This window comes from Phalacrocorax aristotelis, chromosome 13 (genome assembly GCF_949628215.1).
Source record: "Phalacrocorax aristotelis chromosome 13, bGulAri2.1, whole genome shotgun sequence".
In the NCBI taxonomy this organism is placed as follows: Eukaryota; Metazoa; Chordata; class Aves; order Suliformes; family Phalacrocoracidae; genus Phalacrocorax; species Phalacrocorax aristotelis.
Genome location: NC_134288.1, coordinates 10372755 through 10390282, shown reverse-complemented (window position 1 = coordinate 10390282; position 17528 = coordinate 10372755). Strand labels below are relative to the sequence as shown.

Sequence of the window (17528 nt, the reverse complement as noted above, 5' to 3'; positions counted from 1 at the left end):
TGCTTTCCCTGGGGAAGCAGCTCAGTGGTACCCACGTCCTGACCCTGCGGACAGCGCAGGGCCCACCTTGCCCCGGCGAGCGAAGCAGCTCTGGTCCTGCAAGGTGATGCTCCTGCGCAGGGCTGGTGCAGCGCAAAGGCAGCTCCCAGGGGATTCGGGTGGTGCAGGAGGGACCCAGCCCTAGAGAACTGTGGGGTGGGATGATGGAGAAAGGGAGCAGGGGAAGGATGTGGCCGGGGGCAGTGCGGGTGGAGCCCACACGCTGGTGCAGCGCGGCTGGCAGCAGGAAGAGCACAGCAGCATCGGCGCCAGCCACCCCGTGCCGTTTTCTATCGGGGCCCTTATCTCGCAGGGGGATGGGAGCAGCTGCCGGGGCTGACTCCTCTATCTCGAGCGGCTGTGGTTTGGCATCAAGCGCAGGGCTGACAAAGCGGCACGAGCGCCTGAGCTGCCTTCCAGCTTTAACGTCTTCAGCCTGCAGTGGGTTTTGCTGAGTGCCCTGTTTTCATTTTTTAATCTCTTCGCCTGCTTCGATGGAGGGACAAAGCTGCCAAAGGAAGGCATGTGGCTTCCTGCCTGCCTGTCGCACGGCACGGTGGCTCTGCTGCTGCAGGGCCCGGCCAGCCCCAGCGAGTATCAGGCCAGTGCGCCGCGAGGCCAGGTGGCCCCTGGAAGGCTGGCTGTAACGCGGCTGCTCTACACCCAGGGTGGTGGCAGTGGGACTGGGGCCACCATCAGCGCAACACCCACATCCCAGTGCTTTCACAGCTCACCACCCAGGCATACGGCCTGGGGGACACCAGGTGTCCCTTGAGACAGGGAAGCCAAACTCCCCATGGGGAGGAGAAGAGGAAAGCTTGAGCCCCAGGGTCCGAGGGCTCAGGATGCACATCCAGGTCTCCCGAGCATTTTGACACCTATTGAGGCTGCAGCAGCTGCGGGAGCAACGTGGCGGTGAGCAGGAAGAAAGCATTGTGCAAATGCTTCCACGACTCTGACCCTGACCCTTTGCAAAGCCCCAGAGCAAGTCCCTGCTCTGGGATGTACAACTCATTTCAGCAGCTTTCCATGGCTGCCCATCCCCACCTCAGAGGTGCAAAACCACGCACATGGGCGGGGGCACCCACTCACAGTTACGGTACACCCAAAGCTGCTCTCCCAGAGCAGGCACCACCACGCTGCTGCAGCTGCAGCAGCAGCACCAGCCACCAGAACCAGGGCTTTAGATCCAGTTTAAAAGTGTGTTCTCCTGAACAGGGTAAACCCCTCTCAGCCTTTTAATGGTATTTGCAAAATGGCTGTTCATGAAGGTGTCCTTGCACACGTCTGAAAAGTGGGAGCAAGTGTTGGGGGACAGGCAGCTATCCCAGACCAGAGCCCATGGCCCATGCTCCATCCTGCCTTGTACTGAGGCATGTGACTAACCCCAGCCACGGCCAGAGCTGCTGTTCCAGTCCCCATAACCAGCCCTGGGGACGTTCAGTGATGGGAACAAAGCTGTTCTGGGCTTTCTGGGGGCTGGACAGGCGCCTGCTCTCCCCTAGGCAGAGGGAAGAGGACAGAGACCCTCACTCAAGACATAACCCCACTGATAAGGGACCTGATCCTGCAGCCCAGGCCTACAGGGCTCGCCCACAGCCCTGCCACCACCCAGTCCAAAACATGACCAGTCCCAACCCAGTTCCCACCTTGGTGGCAGCACCAGCCCTGGCCCACTGGGCTCCCACATGGCACCCAGCACCCGGCTCAGGCCAGACATCACCCTGCAGACTCCCTGATCATCCCAAAGTCAGGATGAGCCCCCAGGACAGGACTTACAGAAAAGTAACATAAAATATATAAAGAAAGCACTTGCAGGGATGTAGCCACACCGGCGGGCACTGGGCTCGTGTGCGCCTGTCCCCGGGAGGCTCAACCCATGGAAAGCCACTCCCAGGGGAATCCCCACCCTGACAGCATCTGTCCAGGATGGGACCACCCTGCAGCAAGGACCCCGCTCCCGGGGGGATGCTATAGGTTGGTGATGTACACCTCCAGCCCATTCGCTGCCATCCTAGCAGAGGCTCGACGGGGCTCCCCTGCCCAAATGTCACTGACACTTTCGTACAGGTTCTCAGGGGCACAAGGCTTCCCCAGCTTGTCCCGTTTCGCCGCCTTCTTCCAGTTAACGTTCACAGCCTCATAGTCTGGGTCGGGGCCGTGGCCCTGAGCAGTCCAGGCTCTGTCGCTGATGGACTCGTAGCAGGGGTCAGGGGGACCTTGACCTGCTGGGGACCAGCACCCGGCTGAGGCACCCTCCTCCTGGCAGGGGAGCGACCGCCCAGCACCCGCCTCCCTCGCTGCCCTTGGGGATGATGCAGGGACCTGGGTTTTCTTCTTGGTGGTTTTGCACACCGTCGAGTACATCTCTTCCAGCTGCAAAGGGAAGGTGGGGGTTCAGGGGCAATCCCTGCCCACTGCAGGGCATCCCCACACCCACGCCCCCCCAGGCTTCCCACAGTCCCCGGCTGGATTCCAGCAGTGGATTACCCGATGGGGATCCCACTTATTCTGCCATGACTCAGGAGCCTTTTGGAGGACACTGAGACCAGCACTGTGGGCATCACCGGCCCTCGGGGTCTCAGCTTCATCCTGCCCCCCACTAAAAGCTCCACTGGGAATGCAGTAGCCTCATTTACACCCTGCTCCGAACACAGGGAGGCAGGGTGTTACGTGGCTCCATCCAGCAAGCCCAGCACCAGCCCCACGCCCCATCCCTGCCACCCGCCCAGAGCCATACCTTCACCTGGGAGGCATCACTGTCCCAGCACTGTGGGGCTGCGTGAGGCCCTGCCACGGCCCCATCCTGCACCTCCGTGGGCACCATCTTCTTCACCTTGCGGACACAGGCATAATCGGCTGCCCCATGCCCAGCGCGGGGTGGGGACAGCTGGGTGCTGGTGGGTGCAGGGGACACCGGTGCATCCTCCCCCCCCATCGCCAGGCACTCATAGACAGTGTCTGGCACTGGCTTCCGCAGCGGGGTGAAGAGCAGGTTGGAGTAGGTCTGATCGGGGGCCGGGGAGGCAGCTCGGGGCTCAGGGACAGGGATCTGGGGCAGCTCACGGTGCAGGAGGACGCTGATGCTGGAGCTGTGCAGGGAGTTGGCATCGGTGGGGGGGAACACGGTGCAGGGGAAATCCAGGCTGGCTGGCCGCTGAGCTGCAGGGAGAGGAGAGCAGATGGGAGGACGCCGGGGATACAGCAACCCCTGTGCCAGCACCACGGGGGCACCATGGCATGTGTGTGCATGCCGCGATGCGCTCGCCGGGCGGTGTGGGGACTGTGGGCACCCGCCACTCACTGTCGTCCCTGGCCTTCACCCGGTATAGCTCATGCAGCTTCGTGTCAGACTTGCTGAGCGACCGCAGCTGTGTCTGTCTGAGCAGGGACTGCAACGGGGGAAATGCATGTCAGGCTCGTGGCTGGGAGCTACGGTGCCCAGAGCTCCCCCAGGGCTGATCCTGCCCCTGCTCAGCATATGCCTACCTCGTCAACCAGCTTCACCCCATCCGGAGGGACCTTCTTCTTCCTGCCCTTGCTGCAGGGAGAAGCAGGGCTGAATCTGAGGTGGGTGGCCAAGCTGGGGGCAAGGAGTGGGTGCCCCAGCGCCCCAACTTGGCCGCAATGGGCATCGCTGTGTGCCCCTCACCAGGGCAGCAGCACCCCCCAAACCCACAACCCTGCTCCTTCTCCAGCCCCGCAGCAGGGTCTGTGCTGGCTGGGGGCTCAAGTACATCCCGCGCCCTGCTGAGCAATGCCAGACATCCCCAGCATCACCCAGCATCACCCATCCTGCCCATCCTGCTCACAGATCTCTCCAGGCAGCTCCTGCAAGGCCATGTCCCCCATCCCCAGCTGGTACCAGCTCCTTTGGGCACAAGGGTGTGGCAGAGGGCAGTGAGGCAGAGGGGAGCAGGATCAGGCCAGGCAGAGTTGTACTGGGGCTGCAGCTGGGAGTTCGAGGTGAACAGAGCAGTAGATGCCAGCAGTCCCAGCTCAGGACAGGCACATGCGGGGTTTCCACATGCAGCCACTGTGTGCCACCAAGGGGCCTCCAGCCCCAGCACCAGGAGGGAAAGCAGAGGGGCTGTGGGCAGTGCGTACCGTCTGCAGGCAGCACACAGGGTGCCCAGGTAGACCAGGATGCCGAGAAGGGCCAGGGCAGTGCTGGCTGGCAGGAGTGGAGTCTGTGCCAGCCCCTCGCCACTGGCTGCAGCCATGGGGGAGCTGCTTCCAACACCACTGCGGAGCTGAGCTCTGGGGAGAGAAAACACAAGTCAGGGTGCATCTGAGCGTTGCTGGGCTCACCACAGCATGAGGTAGTGCTCCACTGCCTACAGGGCTTGCCAGGACCCCTGCAGCACCGCCCTTGGGCAGGAGGTCTCTCCAGATGCTCTGGAGGGGGATGTGCACTGGGAGCCCTGTTTTCTGACCAGCCACTGCCCTCTCCAGGGTCACTGTGATGCCTCCACTGCTCTGCCCACCCTGGTGCAGACACCCTGCAGCAGGTGCTCTGCCACCCCCTGGAAAAATTTCAGATTTTTGTTCCTTTTTAAGAAAAACAAACAAACAAACAAAACTCCAAAACCCAACAGGATCCAAGCTCCCAAGCTGCCACCAAGACATTGAAAAGAAGATGCCCAGGGCCCTGAAAACCCTCTGGAGACATCCTGGAAAGTGCCAGTGTGCTTTCTGGGGACACTGGGACACCGCCCTGGGCTGTGGGACGGGAGCAGCGCTGCTCCCCAGCACAGGCCCTGGGGTGGCAGAGACAGGATGGGCAAACAGATGACTCAGCTTCCCGGAAACAGGGCGAGCTTCAGCCTTGCAGCCACCTCTCCCTCCTCGCACACCAGGCTTGGCAGCCGCACCGGGACACCCTCTTTCTGCAGCAGGTCTCACCCTCTCCCCCTCTCAACCCCACAGGTTTTGGCCCTGTCCATCCATGCCATGGGACCTGCGGAGTCACCAGGAAGAAAATCCCAGGTGGGAGTGACCATGCTGCCAGCATCACCAGTGTCACCCCGTCTGCAGCACAGTGCATGGCGAGCTCCCAGGGGCTCAGCCCAGCCCAGCCCTGCAAACCCCACTGTGATATTTCTGCTGTCACAGAAACCTGGGTCGCTCCCTGCAGCATCCCAGCATGATCCACACTTGGGCCAGGAGGTGTGGGATCTCAGCCAAGCACCAGCCCAGCCAGGCCAGCTCTTTGCCACCCACAACGCGGCATACACAGACCCTGCGCCACCTCTGACACCATAACCCTGGTTCTGCAGCTTCTCTGTGCTGTGACACGAGAGCAAAAAATGCCCAACCTTTCAACCACTTTCCTCTGCCTAAAGAAAAGGCCATGCCTTGCCCAAAGCGCGCCTTCTTCCCTGTGCCTTAGTCAAGGAAAATGGTCCTCCCCTGCAAACCACGTCAGCAGCAAGGCCAGAGCAAGCTGCACAGAGACATGAAGGTGCCAAGGAGCCCAACACAAAGAGCAGATGCTCCCTAGCCCGTCAGGATCCTGCACCTTTTCCAGGGGGGGTTCTTGGTGACACCCCATCCCATCGTTCCTGTCCCCACTCAGCCATCAGTGTGCTGCAAAGCCCAAAGCAAAAGCTGACACCACTTCACCTGCCCCAGTGTCAAGACGGCGGCTGCTGCTCCCAGCTCAGTGCAAGCCCAGCTCTGTGCACACCCCGCTCCATGCACACTCCGCTCCCCAGAAAGGCTGGCCGACTACTAGAGATCTGCATGCCAGCATCCAGAGAGAGATGGAGGCAGTTTCCCAGCACTGGAGTAAAGCATGGCTCGAAGAAGCCACAGTAACTGATCCAGATGGGGCCGGCAGCAGAGCCCCTAGGTGGGATGCGGCCGGCATAGCCGAGCAGGACGGCTTCCACTAGCACAACTGGGGATACAGAAAGCCCATGGCCATGGGCACCTGCACACCTCTTACTTACCCTCTTACATATCTTAATCCAGATGACAAAGATCAGACGAGCTCTGGTGAGAAGCCACCCTGCCTCATGTCAATCTCGGGTGCTACGGCAGCCCCAGCCCAAGGGCGAGCAGGGAGATGTGAGCCCGTCGAGGGACCGGTGTCACTCCCCTCTCCCCTGCACCCCGTGCCACATGGCAGTGCCTTTGCCGCATCTGTACCCCAGTAACCAGCAAGTCTCTGCCCACTTAAGCAGCACCCTTTTATCTGAGAACTTCCCACGCCTTTGGAAGCTTCTCTGACTGAAGCCTTAACCCCTGGAGAGCAATTATTTCAACGGGCAAACTGAGACAGTGAGGTTTTAGGGACTAACCGGGCTGGACAGACTGGCTTAGATCAGAGCTGGGAAGGGAACGCTGTTCCCTCTCCAATGACATTTTAATTAGACAACACTGCTTTTCTGTCTAAGCATACATTAGTTACATGGATTACCTGCAACATGGGCAGTCACTTTAGACAGTCCTCGCTGAACTTGTTTAGCTCATTAGAGCGACAGGATCGCAGGCTGCAGAAGCGACCGCTTTCAGGGCAGAACTCAGCAGACTCTGAGGTTTAGCAGACAAAATTATAAAGAGGTACGATGGCTGGGAGCTGGTGCTATGCTGGAATCAAAGTGCGAGCTTGTAGCACGCTGAGGCAGGCACACAGGGGCAGCTTATCCCACAGCAGGTGGATTTTCCATCCCTGATTTTTTAAGATTGAAGAAAGAAGGGAGAGGCTTCCTAAGTTGAAATCAATGCAGAGAAATTCTTCTGACCTACTTTCTGTTGTGCAGGAGGTCAGTGGCTGCTCCTGGATTTCTGACCAACAGAAATGCCCGACGCATGCTCTTTCAGGCTCAGCAGTCACTGGGAGAAGCCACACTTCTTGGGATGACACGTTGGTTCTCCCACAATTACCAATTTGAGAGGAAAACCCAGCGCCTGACTGAAGTCACTCAGGTAGGAGCGAGTAGGTTTGCAAGGCAAAGTCTCAAACAGACCCGAAATGTACACCTGAATTTCCTGCCAATAAAGTTATTGATCTCCCAGTCCTGGGGCTATTTTCCGGGGCCCGATACTCAGCAGACAGCATTTCGTAACGCACTGTCTCCATGAGCCAAGATGGCTTTGAAGATGAGAGCAGTCACAGCCATTGCGTACGTGCAACACACACCCACAGCCCACTGAAGGGGAATAACTCCCTTTCGTGGTACCTGAGCGCAGGCACAATAAATGCAGTTGGTTTGGTACCCCAGGACATGGGAGTTTTTTGTGATTCCCACAAAAGGCACAAGTTTCTCAGCTGGGCTTCAAAAAACCAAGACTGTATTTAGTGTAAAATTAAGTGCTGCTGCTGCTGCTGATTTTGCCTGGCCTCTGATTCACCTACCCAGATAAAACCACACACAGTGTTCAGCGCAGGGTGACGAGAAGAAAGCACATGAAAATACTAAAAGCATATTTGCAAGAAACCAGGACAAACATTACAAGCTGATTTCCATCAGTGGCTGTGAACACGGCTGCAGCAGACACAGCTCAGGTACCTTGGGGAGTTGTACTGAAAAAAGTCTCAAGAAGCAGAAGTAGATCTTTTTTTCTCTTCAATTAGTAAAAGGAAAGCCCCGTAACAGTTAGTCAACAACACTGAATCTGCCCTAGACCATGGGATGCAATTAGAAAATTTTAAGACTATTGTTTCAAACACGGAGCAGGCACCGGATTTCACCCACTCCAGTGGCATTCCCACAGCGGGAGGGAGAGATCTCATCGTAAAACTCCTCCGGAGGTGTTTCGTCTAGAAAGGGCCAACTGTATTTCTACACGCCAGACCCAAATGTTACAAAACTTGGATGCATGCTGCTAATTACAGTCCTGATCGCTACTCATGTGCTGGAGTGGCTTTTGTGACAATATAATTTTAAAGCCTTAAGGTAAGTGACCTGCTTGTTCACACCATGTGGCTTTGGTCGAGGCTGACATCATTTCAGCATCTTTCTTTCTTCCTGCCCTTCTGTGACTGCTGGAAACACACACTTGGGCAGAGAAGTGCACTTCTAAGCAGAAGCCGAGAACCAGCTAGACAGATTTTCTGTGGAGCTGAGCCACAGCGGGACAGCAGCTCTGGGAAGACCTCGGTGCTGCAGTTATGGGAAGCCAGAATCCAAAATACAGGATGGGTGTATTAAGGAGATGCATGTTTTCTCAAGAATCATGTGCCTACCACAGTGATTTTCTTCCCACAAATTCAATAGTTTTACATCATTTCAGCATTTCAATGACCATGCTCCCTCAAGCCTCCTCACCTGCAGCCAGGAGCTCAGCAGTTCTCCAAGAGCTGTTTCACATGCAAGCAAAAAATCTAGTCCCCCTCCCCACAAGACAACTGCAAATTTTTCTGTTGAAAAAAGCAATGCCCCACACCTGTGAACTCAACAATTCATTCACCACAAAACCAATGGGTTCCCACTCAACCCCTAGATTCCAGCTGTGGGAGCCCAGCAGCATAGCCAAGTTCAAACACCTTTTCTTTCTTGTAAGCCCAGATGCTTCCAGAGCACAAAGCATTAAGTGGCACAAAGCTTGCAGCCCTCCTCGCAGCCACCTCGAAGTTTAACCCAGCCAATGCTTCCCCAGTGCAGTGTAGGAATCCTGCCTGTCCAGTCTCGCTAGCTGCCAACAGCATCTCCGACAATGCTGCAATTTCTACATGGATCAAGTTTTTTTTTTAAGTATTTTTCAAACCCTGGTTTAGTTGCAGATACCCAAGTTTGCCAGGCAAGAAAGCAAACACCACTTACTTCACAGAAACTCAAAAGCCAGTGAGCGGGAAGAGCAGGAATCCAGTCATGCTCTCTTCCTTGCCAGCCAGCCTGGAGACTTTGTTTCTTTTACCCCAGAGAGTTATTCCTAATTAGGGGTTCCCGAACATTTCAGACATCTTGATCTGAGCTCTCCCACTCTTCAGCTCCTTCTAAAGCAGCTCTGAGCAGATACCATGCAGCACATACCACAGCTCGCTTCCTGGCCTGCAGAGGTGGTTGCTTCACCCAATGGTAGGCTGGGTTTCTCCCCGCCTTGGCTGCGAGCAGCGCTGCAGACGGGCTCTGCAGGCACCCAAGAGCACCCTCTGCCACGCTCTGCTTCCCACTGAGCTGGTTTTAGTGCCAGCTCTCTACCTGCAGGTGAATATAAGGAAAGAATGGGTTGCCACATGTATCATTACTATGCAAATGAACACCTTACAAGGACAGAGGGGGGGAAAAATAAAAGCCAACTTTATTCACCAGGAACATGAACTGTCCGGGGTGGGGGTGGGGGGCAGCAGCCATTCAAATAGGAGTAAGTACTTAAGTAAATCAGTACTTATTAACAAGTAAGGCTGTGGAAATCCCAAGGAAGAGTCAAAATATGACTTAGCCCAGACATAGGGCTAATACACCCAATTCTTAAAGAGAAGATGATGTCCAATAGTGTCAGAGCACAAAACCCAAGAAATTTCTCTGACCCGCTCAGCTCACAACTCACGGGACGCTTCAGCAAGCGCCCATGCTAAGCGGGGCACATTAATCCTTGTCACCACTCAACACTTGAGTGTGGGAAACAAACAGTCATTTGTGAGGGAAGGGCACTGAGCAGCCATTGTTAAACCCTTGAGTTAAGCCCAGTGCACGGAGAACAAATTCAGAACAATGAAGATAGTACAGCCAATTTAGTTAGAAAAAGATAGATGCTGAAGTGCTCAAGGCAGCCCACGCTGCCTTCTGCATCTACATGGTGCTCCTCGTAGCAGGATCCAAGCGCTTTCCAAGAAGAGATTCACTCTAACAGGTTTCCTGAAGATTTTCATCTTGTTTACTTTTGCTGTTGCTCTGTGTTTTCTGAGGTGTGTCTGCAGCAATGCTAAATCCCACATGACATGAACAGCTCTGATCGTATCTCCTTCAGCCTTCGATTTTCTGGTTAGTTCGGCAGCCTGACCCTACAAGTAGGTGCAACCCTGCCCAGGCTGACAGCTCTATAAGTTTCTTAGGAACGGATAAAAAAGGTGGTACTAAAGGAGCAAAACGTTTCATTAGAAAAATGACTCAGAATAAAAGGAAATCAATTTCTTTAATTAAGAAAAAAAAAGTGTCCGTAAGATACTGGCATGAAATTGCGAACAAATTTTTGTTTTTAAAAGCAATTACAATGCACAAGTCCCACCAGAAACAGGGTCCGATGAAACCACCATCTCCTCTGGGGCAAGGGCTGGCTGCCACCAACGCAGAATATAACCTGGGGGAGAAGACATCCTTCCTGCCCAAAGACTTTTCATGCCATAGGGAAGGGCACTTCGCTTTCTGGGCCCACTTCCAGCATGGCCCAGAGCTCTCCCACAGGCAGAGCTGCATGCTGGGCACATACAGACCTCCCAATCTTTGTGCTCATCGGGGCCCCAGCCTGACCTGTGTCTGGGTCCCGAGGTTGTTTAATAAAAGGAACCTGTGTTCAGAGAGCCACCTAGGACAGAAAAACTTGAGCAATGATGGCAAAAATCGCAAAGCTCCCTGTGGAGTTGTCCTAGCTGGTTTGAGAATCCGTTACTCTGCTGTCTTATTCCCCCAGCTTTGGCACTCTACGTGTGGAGCCACACAGCTTTCCATGCCAAGTCAATGAGTTAGGCGATAGCATGTCCTAGGGATACTCTTACAGTCAAACTGATGAAATCTGATGCTTGAGGCCACTAGTACCCAAGCTGCCAGTTCTCTCTCTATTCATTACACTAGGGCTATAAGGAACTGCTCCCAAAAAAACTGAGTTCTCAGATAAATCCCATAGCAAAAAACCAGAAGGCAGAGAGTAGCTGCAGCATTTGCCTTTGTTGTTTTCACCTAGCACAAGCCTCTTCTGCTTTGCCGGAATGTGCTCGGGACCCTGCCTTGACTTGTATTTGTCAGTTGGCTGCGAACACAAGCCACAGTTGATGGCAGGATGTGGGGCTTTCAAAGCCCCTCCTCAGCTGGTTTGTAGCCAGCACTGTTATCACCCGAGTAGCTACAGACTCTGGATGGAGGTGCTACTGCAGTGATAACAGAGGAAAGAAGTGTGCAAGAGAGCAGAGAATTGTATTTCTTGTAGCTAGTCCTTATACAAGGCTCAGGCTTACTGAATGCTTTCAGGGCTAGACAGATGGGTGCTCCTCCCTCTCCCAGCAGAGCTCAGAAGCATCTAGTTTTAGAAATTGCTGCTTTTCAGCCCAGTTTTCAGGCTGGGCACCCTGAAAACTACCCAGAGGAGCAGGATGGCTTGCCCAGGCTCTGAGGCCACAAGCATCGGTGCTGGCTAGGACAATCACTGCAGTCAAATGCCTTCCTCAGAGACTAGAACTCAGTCATCTTCTTATGTGTGTCTGCTTTCTTCTGCTCCCGCTGCAGGCTGGCTTCCTGGGCCTGCAGCTGCCCCAGCTGTTTGTGCGCATTAGCCAGCTTCTCCTCCAGCTGAGCTGTAGCAATGCTGTGCCTGAAAGCAAAAAGCAGTACCGCAATGTCATCCTGCACGGTAAGATCAAAGGCTTGTCATCATCCCAGGAGGGTTTGCCCTTTCCTGCAGAATTACCGCAAGTGACCTGCTGAAAGCCAGGAAGAACCTGACGCTTAGCACGATCTGGGCTAGAAAATGTCCTCCTGTGATGCTCACAGCAATGCTGCAGAGGTGGGCATGAGAAGGAAAGGACTCCAGTACCTTTCCTCAGAGAGCTCCTCTCTTTACCACAGCCTGAATTCCAGCCAAAGGACCCCAGACACATCTGCCAGTGTCCAAGCTGGCCTGAAGCACACTCTAAAGTCTCTCCCCTCCACTTCCCCTTAGGTCTCATCCAGATGTTTCACTTGTCCTTCCTATACCTCATTTCAAGCCCACCCCTTCCCAGAAGCACCAAGAATTCTCGGCTCATCCTGCAGTCCCAAAACCAATGTTTTCCTACCTTCCAATGTTGCGTGCCAGGGCCTGCTGGATCCCCTTGATATCTTTCTGCGTTTGTTCAATCTTCTCCATTGTCTGGAAGAGGCGGACACTCAGGGCTTTCTTGGTGCTCTTGCTAGCATGGTAGATCTCTTTGCTGTTCCTCTCTGGCAGTGCCATCCCTCCAGCCTTCTCCCCAGTGCTCTTCCCGCGCAGTTTCTCATTCAAAAAGTCAAACACATTGCGGGAAGGCTTATGGCTGCCCGCCGGGGATTGTCCAGAGCTGTTTCTCTTTGCTCGGCATTTCCTTGATTTGCCTGGGTCCAGCTTCCCCTGTTTCTTCTTCTGAAGCACCTCAGCACACTGATCGAGGGACTTCCCTCGAGGAAGTACCACAGCCTGCACCGGCTCCACTCGGCCCTCAGAATTCTTCCCTAATCCTGAGGAGAGACACCAAGCGATTACTGCAAGCGAGGGCATCCCCTTGAGTAACCTCCCACCACAAGTTCATGCTGACAGTAACTAGCTTAGGACAAGCAAACAGGCTTTCGAGGTACAAAAAGCGATGACAAGTCAAGGGGAGCAGCAAAGGCCACAGCATGGTAGATGCAGATGCTACGACAGGAGCCTTCTACAGCAGAAGATATGTGGTAAAAAGCCTGAGGCCATCTGTCAGGCCAGTTCTGTGAAACTAGGTTCAGCCTCACATTCTCAGTTTCTCAAGCCAGGTTCTTCTTAAAACTGGTTTGGTTCCTCTGGGAGAACTACAGATAAATGCAAGTAGCAGACTGCCCTCCTAAAGCCCCCAAGGCTCATTACAATTTGTGTAGTGAGAAGCTAGTTCAGCAGGCTTTGAAGTCTGCGTCTAGAGCCATCATCAGAAGCTTCACAGATCAGTTCCCTTCTACCTAAAGCCTTTGAACGTCTCATACAAGAGTTCTCACGGCTTTAATCATGAACTTGACCATGGTTCCAAAGGCCTCCAATTTTTGCCATTACCATACAGGGGCCGGAGCACTTCGATCACATAGCTATTCCTTCTTTCCTTCTAACGCTTCCACACAGGTGTGATTCACCACATAGCTTGAGCCTTATTTAACAGGCCCTTCAGCATAGAAAAGTTTTAGCTTCATCCAAAAAATCTTGTTTTTCTAAACTATCTTTTAGGATCCATCAGGAGACTGAGATGACAAGGCAGTCAGGCTCTCTCAGCACCAGGACTGCCTTCTCCCCTTACCTTTTCCAAACTCGTACCCCATCTGAACAAGCAGTTTGGAGCCAATACCCCGAGTATGGGCTTCCCAGCCGCCAAAAGAGGAACTGCACGCAGGAGTCCATTCCCCATTCTCTGGAAGTCCCGAATCTATCACTGGCACGGAAGAGATGAATCAGTGAAACACAGGAACAAAGCTGCCACACAAAGCCTCCATCTGAAGTACCCACACAGCATGAACCCCCCCCCCACAACACAGTAAAATATACTTCCCTCACCCTAGAATCATTCAGCAGCTTCTTCAGCCTTACTTGTTCTCTATTGAGCTATCACCTCTCACAATCACTGCATAGCAAGTTACTTAAATGAAAGCTCTCACTTGATTTCATGTACACACCATCTCATAGTTCCAGGCAGAATCATATCCAGAACCATCCAGAAGTTTTTATGGTTCCTTTCCTGGTCATACAGACCAACATACACCATCAGAGTAAAATTTGGCACTGTGGCACGTAGTATTTATCAGCTGCCTCCAGCTCATGTCTCTGGTGTGAAGCTCCTCTAGGCCACTATACTTATTTTGTGTTATTAGGATCCAATAATCTCTATTAGGCTAAATTGAAGAGCTCTAGGACACAGCTTTGTCCCCGTGGCGTAACTGTGGCACTAGCACAGGGACAGTGCTGTCGGTGTAATCTCAGAGAAGTCACTTGAGCTCTCTCTGTGTCAGCTTTCCTGAAATGAGGTATTGAGCAGGACATGGCTGATCCTGCGACCTCATCGAGGCACTGGAAGGACCAAACGCCCACAGTTCCTGGGGTCTCAGACTCTGGTATCATGAGGCTACATGTGGCTCCCAGAGATGAGGAAGTCTCCTGATTCACTTATTAGCTCAACTCAGCCAGCCACATAAGAGAGACTCAGAACTTGGAACTTGGCTCTGAAATACCACACCCTCTACTTTCCCATGTTGGGAGTTCCCATGGAAACCTCCAACCTTCATTAGCCCAGTAATTTGCATAAACCAAAGATTTTCGTTTCTAATTGTAACATAATAGCTAATTACCATTCTCTGTCTTTCAGCAACATATAGAGGGATTAGCTACTCTTTCATCAGAGGTGAGACACTTACAATGAAAGCTCCAGGAGAGTAACTCAGCAGGTCACCTAAATCACATGTCACTTTTGCTCAGACCCTCCCCACTCTCTTACCTTTAGCGTAACCAGAATCATCAACGCTGTCCTCATCAGACTCAGCAGATGAGGCACCATCTTCACTTCGCAGTGGGGGGATGACACTATCTGCTTCCACAACGGCTTCCTTGAGCAGCAGGGAATCAAACTTCACAGTATAGTAACCACTGTCGATATCTACAGAAGGAAAAGCAAGGAACAAGAGTTCAAGTCAGTTGACAATATGCAACTGGCAGAGGGCTTTCTAAAACAAGAGCTAGCTCCAGCGGAACAACATGGGAGAGGGGTAAGGTCCATGGAACGTGTGTTTTAAAAAAACCTGTTTTTTCTTTGTGCTTTGGATTTCTGTCTGGAAGGAAGAACCACCCACTGCAATGAAAAGCTATTTCCACAAGGCCTGTGTTGATACTTCAAGGTTTTTTTTCTAAAAATGAAGAAAGATGGTCTGCTGAGAGATGGAATTAAAGAGAAGTTACACTTGCTCCCCTCTGACCTAATAATAGTCAAAGAAAGATGGAAAAAAAGAAAAACCCTCACCCTTCCCAGGACACAGAGAAGCCAGGACCAGCAGCTGATGGGCAGGGCCAGCTCCCCTGGCTTTTTTTAAATGAGAGCAGATTATTGGAATTCTAACCTAATATGCACACAAATTCCTGCAATACCTTCTTCCTTTTCGGTGCAGTTAACGACCACACAGTGATTTCTTTTCCATGTTCCTGCTCTAATGTCTCCTTTTTGTCTAACACACTTTTGTTTCCTAGCCTATTCCCTTCCCAGGCCTGACAAAATTCAGAACATTTTCTCAGCCATGTCAAGCTTTTCAGCTTAGGGGTGCAGCTACATAGTTAATGTTTTTCTATCATTCTATCAAGTTTTATATTCACTTAAGCAAGCATCAGCCTTCACCTTCCACACAGAACCCTGGCAAAGCACACTCACACAAGACTCACCGGTTATTTTTGCCGTGTACCATATTCCATCGCTGTATTTCGCCAGGCAAGCTGAGCCCACCTCCAGCCCGCTCAGATTGGGCTCCTGAAAGGGCTGAAGCTCTTCCACAGAGACCACCTGACCATGCGAAAACCTGCCAGGGAAGGCAGAAGAGGAATTATCTCTTCCTCATTTGAAGAGGCTTTAAATGAAAATTCCTTCTCTCCTCGAAGGCAATGCAAATGAGTTGTCAGCAGTGATGAATCTTCACCAGTAATTACATAGGTTTCATCATGCATTATTTCAGTTAAACAAGTTATTCATTTTTCATCTTAAATGTGTTACTTAGGCCATGTAATAAAGAACAGATCCTATGCGAGAGAATTAAGCTTTCCTTTCTAGTGACATATCCAGTAAAAAAAGTTCACAGATCCTTTGAGATAAACAGGATCACAGACACGTGCATTGCTAGACCAACCTCCTGCTCGAAGCACAACCAACCTCAAAGACTGATCAGGGAGGGTGCTTAAGGCCTTATCTAGGTAAGTTCTGAAGACCTCCAGAGACGCAGACCCTACAACCCCTACATGCAACTGGAATGTACGCACTATATATGCACTATTGACAGAGAAGCTTTCATGTTTTATTTTAAAATACTTAATCAGTTATTAATTTAGCCACTTGATTATGTAAAACCTCTGCAACCTCCCCCATGGGCAACTTTCCATTTCATCTCTGTGTTAGCTAAAGAAAACAGCCCAACTGATGCCACTGTTTGCCATGACACATTTTAAAAACATAAACAAAAAGGCAACATTTCATTGGGTATAAAAGCCAAACACGGTACTTTCAGAGGAGGTTTATCCTTTTGAATGACAAGACCTTTGGCTACAGGAAGGACACACGCCCCCTCCCACCCCCTTTTCTCTTTTACCGACAGTTCTCTTTAAATCTGCATTTGTCATCCAAGAAGAACGGGCACGGCTTCAGAGACTTGTGAGTTGGATAGAGGTACAGCACTCTGACGCCCGCACTGCCATCTTCTAAGTCCTCTGTCCCCACAATCATGGCATTATGATACTCCAGGGTCCCCCAAGAACTGTAGTAGGGGGCTTTAACCTTCATCCCGCTCAACTCCTCCTCCTCTCTGTCAGACTCCTCCTCCTCTTCACTGAACTTTGATTCATTTTTGTCATCAGTTTCTTCATCTCTCTTTGATGACATCTCATTGTTATTAGCCGAAGGCTTCTCATCAGTTCCAAGCTCAGCAATGGCTTCCTTAAAAGCAGCATACTCCTTATCTTGGGCAGAAGTGTCTGGGTTGGCTTCCTGCTCCCCAAGACCTGCTGGGGAGGAGGAGGAGGAAGCATTTGTATCTAAAGTAGCCAGAAGTTTGCTCTTTTTAACAGACACCAGACTAGATTCAGTCAGTTCTATCAGCTGCTTTAAATCTTCCTGCAACTGAATCAAGTCCGACTGCTGCGATGGGTCCAGGCCTGCCCCTATAGCCAGCTCCACTTGCTGCAGCTGGGCATTGTAGGTCTGAATTGCTGCTTCCAGGCTCTCTTCATCCATTATCAGCAAAATAAAGGCGTGTTTAACTGTGTCCTTGCCGGGAACTCAGAACATATTCAGACAGTTTGCTTAAGATGAGCAGCTTTTTGGATAAGGAGCTTTTGCCCGCAGAAGCTACCATCTACCCCCCCGTCCCTCTTCTTCCCTCGGAAGAAACCGATCGATGCTCCCGCAGCGAACGAGCGCCAAAAGGCGATGAGAGAGTCCGAGGGGAAGCCGGGCCCTGCCCTCCCCAGCCACGGCACCCACTAGGGCCCACGCACGGCACCGCTCCCCCGCTACAGCCTGGGCTCTTGCAGCGCGACCCGCCGCCACGGGGCCGGCAACGAACACCTAACCCTAACCCGACCCCGCCTCGGCCGCCCCGCTCACCCCTCAGCTCCCCCTTCCCCTACTCTGCCGCCGCCATGACACCCCGCCAACTTCCGGCCCAAGCGCGTCCACTTCCGGCTTCTCTAGCCAATGCGTTACGCCACTCAGCGGCGAGACTCCCCCACCATACTGCGCCTGCGCACTCGGCATCCCTGGAAGACTGTGGCGCTGAGCATTCTGGGAATTGTAGTCAAAGAGGTATAGAATCGTTAAGGCTGGAGAAGACCTCTAAGGTCAAGTCCAACCGTCAACCCAACACCACCCTGGCCTCCTAAACCATGCCCGGAAGTGC

General features: G+C 52.7%; 2 protein-coding genes across 2 annotated transcripts; both read right to left on the bottom strand.

Moving 5' to 3' along the window:
• Positions 1–1235: 1235 nt before the first annotated feature.
• On the bottom strand, positions 1236–9170 carry LIME1 (Lck interacting transmembrane adaptor 1). Its single transcript, XM_075109270.1, has 6 exons — positions 8811–9170; positions 4147–4299; positions 3529–3580; positions 3344–3431; positions 2780–3201; positions 1236–2415 (listed from the first exon to the last, which is right to left on the bottom strand). Exons 2-6 carry the CDS (start codon positions 4260–4262, stop codon positions 2011–2013), a joined length of 1083 nt encoding a protein of 360 aa, XP_074965371.1. The 5' UTR covers positions 4263–4299; positions 8811–9170; the 3' UTR covers positions 1236–2010.
• Positions 9171–10103: 933 nt separating this feature from the next.
• ZGPAT (zinc finger CCCH-type and G-patch domain containing) lies at positions 10104–17286 on the bottom strand. The gene is made up of 6 exons (XM_075109266.1): positions 16224–17286; positions 15310–15443; positions 14378–14536; positions 13190–13321; positions 11975–12392; positions 10104–11511 (listed from the first exon to the last, which is right to left on the bottom strand). Exons 1-6 carry the CDS (start codon positions 16862–16864, stop codon positions 11373–11375), a joined length of 1623 nt encoding a protein of 540 aa, XP_074965367.1. The 5' UTR covers positions 16865–17286; the 3' UTR covers positions 10104–11372.
• Between the last annotated feature and the right edge of the window lie 242 nt (positions 17287–17528).